The 8,836-nt window shown below is 41.3% G+C and overlaps 1 protein-coding gene across 1 annotated transcript in view; it reads right to left on the reverse strand.

Moving 5' to 3' along the window:
* lmo1 (LIM domain only 1) overlaps window positions 1-6,653 on the reverse strand; it is a 41,845-nt gene extending 35,192 nt beyond the window's left edge. Inside the window, exon 1 of the mRNA XM_077564344.1 lies at window positions 5,839-6,653. Coding sequence (XP_077420470.1) covers window positions 5,839-5,860 — 22 coding nt within the window. The 5' untranslated portion in view covers window positions 5,861-6,653. The remainder of the gene's footprint in view (window positions 1-5,838) is intronic.
* Window positions 6,654-8,836: the final 2,183 nt, after the last annotated feature.

Here is an 8,836-nt window from a genome sequence, read left to right on the forward strand (position 1 = left end):
ATTTAGACTAATGGTGCTGCATAGAACATATTATTGTAAAGAACATTTTGGGATAGACTTCCTCTTTAGGTAAAATATATTTCAAACTCTTTTCATGAGGGCCAAAAAGGCACTAATAAACAGGAATGCCCAATATATAGGTTTTTTTTTTTTTTTGGGGGGGGGGGGTCTCTTTTTTTAAACATCCTACATAAATAAGCCAAAAGAGAAATCCACTTACAACACATGATTAATTTAAGGATAGAAATATCAGCACAATCAGTCTACACTTAAACTGTAGAAATGTCATGTTAAAGCGACACATTGCCTTCACCCCATCCGGAATAATGTTTTCCCAGGTTCTGTACATGGTTGTCTCGCTGCCTGTCGTTCTATATGAAATGATTTGATGCTTCTTTTGGCATTTTTTGGTCTCTTTGTCCTCTTCAAGACAACAGCTTGCAGGAGGAATAATCATCATGACACTATGTAATTTCTAGCCAGGGTGCAAAAAAACAGTCAATGCATAGAGTGAAGCAAGTGAGTTGCTCAAGTGTGTGTGCTTGCTATAGATGTATCACTATCAGTACAGTACTAATTATTTCCCATACTAACAGCAAGTGGCAGACACTACAGGTAAACAAGTTTAAATTAAAGGAAGCGATCCATACTGCCGGGCTACCTGATATTGATAAATAACACTAACGAACAATGGATGACTCACACATTTTTAGCGGGGGATTTTCTGCTTGCGCAACATCGACATTCCTCCTGAGCGTGTCTGTGTTTGTTTCAGCTCAAGCTGTAATACATCTGGCACCTACAACGTGCTTTAATTGTGTTTTAAAAGTAACGAGTCATCTCCCCGTGTCAGCAACATCCACCAAGCGCACACAGAAGGGAATATGAGTTTTTTTTGTGTGCGACATTACGCAAACACAATCAACATATCTCGATTAAACTTGGAGGAGGCGTGTGGCCAAGCCAAGAAAGAAACCATTACTGTGTTGCCTTGAAATAAAAAATCTAAATACGCACATCTTCAATGATCTTTTTCCATTTAAATGAAAGGTAATTCCATTAATCGATAAATAAATAAATGTTTTAGTAAGGAAAAACAGAACTCTGTTCTGGAAAATTATGCGTTACAAGAATTTTTTGGAGTAATAACATAAACAGAACGTAAATAATTTGTTTGTGCATCATGATTTATTGGTGCAATCCAATTCATGGTGCTGCTCCTTTTGGTGTACCCGTCTTGGCCACCAGGAGGCAGTCTAATACAGTCATGCAGACATAAATGAAGAAGAGTAGTACTTCTTCTACTATTACTTTGCCATATGAGTATTTTTTTTTGTAGAGGATGAAGAATATATGCCTTTGAGTTTTGATATATTATCTGTCAAAATGTTTGTTATAACATTAAGATTAGCTACTAATCTATGTGGTTGTTTTAAATATATAATGTGCAGTTTTTTAGTTTGACAGTAAACTTCAACTGAGAATGGCATTAAACAGCTTGAAGTTTTTATTTTATTTTGTTTGTTTAAATAATTGTTCAATATTCTCTTCATAACTGCTGCTTATTGTGAAGTATGAAGAAGAATCGTCTTTATTTTGACCTTTGACCTCTTTATTTGACCTCTCACCAGTAGTGGACGCATCAAGCACACATTGTTAAAGCTGAATTCAGTTCACTGCCCAATACCGAACTTTAATTATTTTATGTTTGCAAGTCAGAGCAAAAAGAAAAAAAAAAGAAAGAAAAAAAATCTGCCGAATGTTTGCTTGTATCTAGGAAAACTTATAAGTCAGGTCAATTGTATCCAGAGGCACCACTGCATATTTTTTATTTTGTCTTCTTTGTCATATTCTTCAGCTGATTGGCAGTTGTCCAGCATTCACTAAAGTAAATTTTATCGCCACCTACAGGGCTGTAATGAGATATTCTTGACGAGAAAATACTGAAATGACTCTTGCATATAGTGTACAGTATTGATTCGCTTGCGTACAATCAGTGGCGGTTTCTGGTACTGTATGTGCAACATGCGCGTCCATACAGGGCGCCATTTCGAGGAGGGAAGTGAAGGGTATTGAATTGGTGGTTGGGGGCACCATTCAAGCTGCATACTAGCCGGAAGGTAGGAAAAAGGTAGGTATAGTCCAGTGTACTGAGTGCACTTATTTACTCCTGTGGTCATCAAACCTCCGACTCGTCCTACTGAAACTGTCACGACAATCAAGCACCAGTGCAATAAAAACCGTGGACAGTGACAACATGAATTGCAAGGGTTGGACGAAACAGAAGGTTGGACAATGGCTGCCGAAGAGATCATGTGTCCCTTGCTACACACTGATGACAGCAAGCCTAACATCAAGCTTGAGGCAATAATAAAATGGATGCTCTTACAGCTCAAGAGTGCATAATTGAGTTTTTGCATCTTGCTGATGAGTGCAGCCGAGGCGAGCGAGCGAGCGAGCGGGCGGGCTCACTCGCTAACACGTGTCTCAATTGAGTCTCTTTAAATTCTTCCAAGATTGTGGGAAATGAATGATACACATCTTGCACACTTGAAAACGTGAAACAATCACAAATGATGGGGATCAAGAGGTTTAATGGTGACAGAGGAAATTACCTCCAGTGAGAATTCAGCGGAATTAAGCACATACTGCTCACTAAAGGGTGCACGTGTGATTTCCTGACAACAGCTTCAGGATATTAGTGGCAGTTAAAACACTGAGAGCAAAACTCCCTCGCAATGGTAGTCGAGAAAAGGCTTTTATGACATAAAAGAAATGTGAACATTTGTTTTCATGAATAATTGCACACTAAAGAGTTAAACTAAAATGTGATGCACTTTGTTGAAGAAAAAACCCCACTCCTGGTGACTTGCGTGTTTGTAATATTGTTCAGGCCCCAGAGCTCACAAACCTGATGTACTGTAATTTCAATATTTGAAATGGGCAAGTTTAATTTTGAAGTAAGCGCAAACCAATAAGCTGAGAAAATAGCAAACACCAGCAAGCAAATTACATTCCTGTGGAAAAGTGAAAAGACTTAAGGAACATATAAAAGTAATCTCCAACTGGAAATTAGAAATCAACCCCAAGAAACCAAATAACAGAAAAGAAATATTACTGTCCACTTTCTGAATCAATATAACATCGCTACAAGACAGTATTACCATGGTAACACCGGTAAAGAATGAAGCAATTCCTATTATTTCAAAATAAAAATGTGAGCCTGGAGCCCAAGGTTTATTACAGCAGCTGACAGATCACCGGTCTGTGTTCATCTGAAGGATTGCTTTTCAATCACACACTTTATGAGTGTACACATTTTCCAGGACAGTGTGATAAGGGAGCCGTAAATTAACCAGCGCGAGGGAACCAGAAACTTATCAGTCACTGGAGGATTTGGCTTCTGCTTAAGGTCAGTCCACACTTAATGTGCAGCTGTGACAGAGCGGTTGAATATTTAGGCACATGAGTGCATTATGCAATTTTAGAGAGGTAAACGTGAAGATGTTTTACTGTAATGTTTATGAGCAAATTTGAAGCCTTGCTCAAAGGCACCTCAGTTCCAACACCAATCAGAGGAATTGAACCTTTTCAATCGTGGGCCAAACGTGCAAAAACGCCACCGCTGCCCTCGATGGCACCTTTACACACTCACTCAACTCGCAGAATACACTCACTGCTTCAGATTGAGTTTGGAAGTGAGCAGGTGCTATACTGGGAAGTGCGGGAAGCGGTGATTCTCAAATGGTGGCTCGCGGACAGATCGTAAAAATTGAATTTCTGCATGAATGACGCAACTTCCAGCGGTAGTTGAGCAGCCTTTCACACAAAATAATGACAAAATTCAGACTCCTGAAATTGTTACAGTTGCACTTGTTTGCCGCCTTCATTTCCTATTAAGAAGACAAACTATTGATTTGGACTTTTCCAAAAAAGATGAAATCAGTGCCAAGATATATGTAAAAATATGTGGCCACATTTTTTATGTTTTACTCTATCCATTTTTTGTCAACACAGTTATCATGTTCAACCTCAGTTTCCTACATGAGATGCTTTGAAGAAGGTGTAGTTGAGTTTTTAAAGGCCACTTTTAAACAATACATTTTCTTTATTGTTCTTAACTTTAATAGATGTTAGTGACAATAGCAACATGTGAGTGACAACAGTTGAGAACCACTTTTATCAAAGTCAAAGTCAATTGAGTGACATCTGTCAAACAAGACCCCCCCCCCCTCTCTCTCTCTCTCTCTGCACCACAAAAGGAATATGAAGCCCCATGCAGAAAAACACACTTGTAATTAAGAAGCCATTAAAGCCTGTCATTATGCGGCCACCCAAAACTGCCCCCTTCCTCGCGCAAGCGCTGAGCGGATACATTAGGCGAGAAGGTTGAATTGACAAGCCTATAACTTTACAGCCAATAAACGTTAAGAGGCGCCGTAATGAGCCAGACCGGATCGGAGCAGCTCTTGTTGCCAAGCGGGCCGAACTGCGGGAGGCGCTGGTCGGGTCCAGCAAATAAAGGGTGAAGCTTTTAGGCAATGAGCAGCAGGTGATCTCAGCTTTTCTGCAAGTCCTAATGCTCCTAAAAGCCACTCTCGCTGGTTCTGTAATTGGGCATCAGTAGTTAATGTAGTATTGACTGCATTACATGCTCTTGTGCATCCTTCCCCACTAATGCCATTTGCATCACCTTGTACATTTACCATATTGCTTAGCCAATAACTGTTAAAAGCAATCCAGATCATGAATCATATAAGGAACTTTTAGCCGGACTGACATTCAGAGCAGACTATTTACAGTTCAGTTAATTTGGATACATTAGCGGCACAACGCGGATGTCGCCAGAGAGGCAAATTTATGTCTTTGCCACAAAATCTAATGGTTTTGCGATGCCTAAGTGAAAGGATGCTCTGCTAAGAGATGTGAAATATCCATTTTTCAAACACAAATAATGGGCTCCAAATGCATCCATTACTCGCCGAGGAAGAGCCATGAAAGGTGCAGAAGCTTAATTGTGAAAGAACACAAATTGTTGTGCATTTATGGTGCTTCTCAGCAGGTGGCCAGCAAAACAAGCTTGGGGAGACTCTTTAAAAGTGTAGCCAGAAAGAAAACTTAGTCTCAGACCTCAAAGTGCTCTTCCCAAAGCACATATATGGCGTCTGCTTGAATATTAAAAGCATAACACATTAATAGATTTAATGCATTCACAGTACACTGAGCATCATTTAGACCTGTGGACCAGCATGTGATAAATGCACTGCACGTCTCCACGTCAGCTTGAATCCAAAATGGAACGTCATTAGAGAGGCGAGTTTGATTTAAATTAAAATTAATTAGATTGCCTCGCCCATTAACCCAAATACATTGAAATAGATAAGTAATGCAAGTGGGCCTATTTGGATGGGAAAAGTGAGTCAAGGCTGCGCGGCGTTATCCATAATTTGCAATCAAGTTAAAAGCACTCTGCTGTCATATGCCATCCCGGGGAGGTTGTCAGAGGCTGGCTGCCTCTTAACAACTTCACCCAGGCAAAAAGCACTTAGCAGGAGACTTCAAGCTCTGCACATCAAGTGTAAATAAACATTCCATTCTCTTTGTGCATTTGGGAAAGGGGCTCAACTTCAGGATGCAGGAGGGGGTTTACACACAAGCACCAAATCGAAGTATTTAAATATATATATATATATATTTAAAAAAAAAAAATGAAATTAATGAGACTTAGTGCGGTTCGCTGCTCAGCTCAAAGAAGCTCTGAATGTGTTCCAAAAATGTCAGCGGTTACGAGTGCGAGTGTCCAGGATGTGACATCCAATAGGCGGGGATGTTACTCACCCTCTTCCTTGTCCAGCACCATCGTCCTGAGGAACGAGGAGTCCTTCCCCGGCCGATCCGTCCTTGGCTCCAGGAGGCTGCGTGGCTCGCTCCGCTCGGAGCTTTTCACCGGGATTGTCTTGATGTCGTTGTGCGCGGGGCTCTACGGAAAAACCTTCAATAAAGCGAACGCCTTTCTCTAAAAATAAGAAGGATAGTTACGACGCTGACTGCCGTGGCCGGATGCGCGTCTCCCCACTTGAGCTGCAGCCCAAATAAATAAGCCCAAAGCGCTTTGAATGACTTCCATGCGAGTAAAAAGAGGCGAATAGGTGGCGTGAATCTCGACTAAATGTGCCGTGCGTGGAAGGCGGACGAGGCGCACGCCGAGCATGGACTGAGCTCTTCTCTTCTCCTGGACGTTAATACGCTTCCCCTCTTGCTCTCATTTGCTCCGAGACGACAACTACATTCAAACAAATCCAATTGCAAATGTGACAAAGTGCTCCCGCCGCCCGTGTGCACCGCGTCTGTGCGCGCCCCGCTCCGCTCTGAGCAATAAATGCGCCGCGCACGCTTCTTTGCAGCGACCCAAGGATTCCCCTGTTAATTAAATCAATTCATTATGCTCAGATCTGATTAGCAGCCCTTCCCCCCTCTTTGAATCAATTATTCAATACACAAACATAATTGCTTGTGCCAGAGGTGTCTAAGTATTAGCTTATTTAACTCCAAGGACACTAATTACCCCTAGGGCAAGGGAACTTTTCTCATTAATTCTGACAAAACACAAAAGCACAGCTAAGGGAAAGAGAAAGTGCGTGCGTGTGCGCGCGCGCGCGCCACGGAGAGCACGCACACGCACGTACGGTTGTATTGATGCGCGGGTGCACGCGCGCGCGTACGTCAAGGAGAGAGAAAAAAGGGGGAGAGAGAGAGAGAGAGACAGAAAGAGATGTTGCTCAATGCTACACAATGAAATGCTTTCATTATGCTCTTCTCCTTATTTTTCTTGCTGGAGTAGAAATAAAGTGTCTAATTGTGGTCTACTTAGCAGTTAATTAGCGTCGGACACACTTTTATCATACATGCTGCACAGATACACGCAGCAGATGGGCTGACTTTTTGATTAGTGCCTAGATAGGAGGTTCACTTTCAAATCTGCTAATATAATTGTTGCCTGTCATTGCCAAGATGAAAGCGTTGCTGTTGCATGCCGGTGCCTTAAATAGCACCACTTTCCCTTGCCCTGCAGAGACTGTTAACCAATTAATGGTGAGATCCAAGAAAGATTAGCCATTTAGGAAGAGCGGGAAGGAATAGAAGGACAAGAATGTTGGTTTGTCAGCAGCCAGCAGGCCGTCCATGGTGTGAGCTTGCTCAGTCTGTCCATGCCTTCTGTTACATTTTGCACCGCATATTTTACATTATCAAGAGCTACTTTGTGTGCACAAAGAAACATTTACAGAAAAGTGGTCAACTTTTTCTGTGTGCAATGACTCCTTGCCATTTATTATTATGGGAACCATAATTGGTTATTTAACGGGACATGTGGGAAAATGACTTTTTAATTGCTTGTAATGTGTCTGGAGCGTATGGCCACACATTAAATGTGGACAAAACCAAGTAAATCTTTGCTGAGCTGCCTATTGCGGAAAAATAATCTATAAGTGATACATTTTTAACTTTGCTATATTGTGACATAGAACGGTACTAATTTGCATAATAACACCCCCAGACTGTTTCTCCGCCCACGATTTAGCAGCTAGGCTGCTCGAAAGTTCTGCCATTTTCAAGCAGGTACTATCATGTAAAAGCCAAATAGTAAGCAGAGTTGCATTTTTTTATGTATAGATTAGCATTTGGCACATTGAGTCAAACCTCGGTTCACAAACTTAATTCGTTCTGAAACTCGGCTTGCGAACTGAAGAAATTGCTGCCGTTTAAATGAATGGAAATAAAACAAATCCATTTTAGCCAAGGAACTAAGTTATATTGCCCTTGATTATAGATGTTTAGTTAAAAAATTAAGGAATAAATTAACGCTTTATTGCCTCTTTGTTCTCACAAAAAGTACAAGATGGTAGATTTTTCCAAATCAAACTGATCATAAACATGAAGTTCATGAACACTATTCATGCTCAGCTATTTTTTTGACAATTATACGATTATGGTCTGTACAAGCGATTTTAGATTTGCATTTTGACTGACTGCACCTGACGCGACAGTTGAGGACGTCACATAGCCTGGAAATCCAGTGAGTGAGTCGGGTCAACCGTCCAATCAGTCGCATTTCTGAGGCGGGCCAAACCTGAGCTAACGGACAGTGGAATGAACCAATGAGCGAAGAGTGGATGTGACGTCAGAAAAGCGAGTCGTTGAAGTCTTCTTTTTTTTCCGGAGACGGAGTATAAATCCAACATGGCTACTAGCCGAAGAGAGACAGTAGTGAATGACTTATGTCGTTGTTTTTGTTGAAGATTCTTGGTGTCATGAGTCACTCTGTTTAGATATTCGAACAGCGTTATAAATCAGTAAGCTCGCTGCTGTTGAAACGTTGCTTACGAAGACGACGCCACGCAAATAGACAAATTTGATTAGCCGGCCTATTTTCAGCCGGCTATACCTCACATGCTTGGATCCACTACACTAATTGTCAACTGGCTTGGTGATGAAGTAACAGTGAGATGGAAATATAAGGGCACGCCCATGAATTTTTTGCGTCTGCATTTGTGGATCGTCAAAAGTCGGGACACCGTCATTGTCAACCCACCAATAATTAAAAAACAGCATTGTAATCGTCAATCCGTTATTCGGCATCCCTCAGTGAAATGGCCGCCCGTCAATGTTTCCGTCATTCGTCAAAAAAATTGATGATTAGATTGATGGATTGACGATTACGTTGACAAACGAAAAGCCACCGGCAATGCTGAGTCTGTCAATTTATTTTAAGTTTCCCTTCAATTGTTAACCAAACGGGTGTCTGTCATTGACGGATGGACCTTCTGTCAACTGTCTT

The sequence above is a fragment of the Vanacampus margaritifer genome, chromosome 4 (genome assembly GCF_051991255.1).
Source record: "Vanacampus margaritifer isolate UIUO_Vmar chromosome 4, RoL_Vmar_1.0, whole genome shotgun sequence".
NCBI lineage: Eukaryota > Metazoa > Chordata > Actinopteri > Syngnathiformes > Syngnathidae > Vanacampus > Vanacampus margaritifer.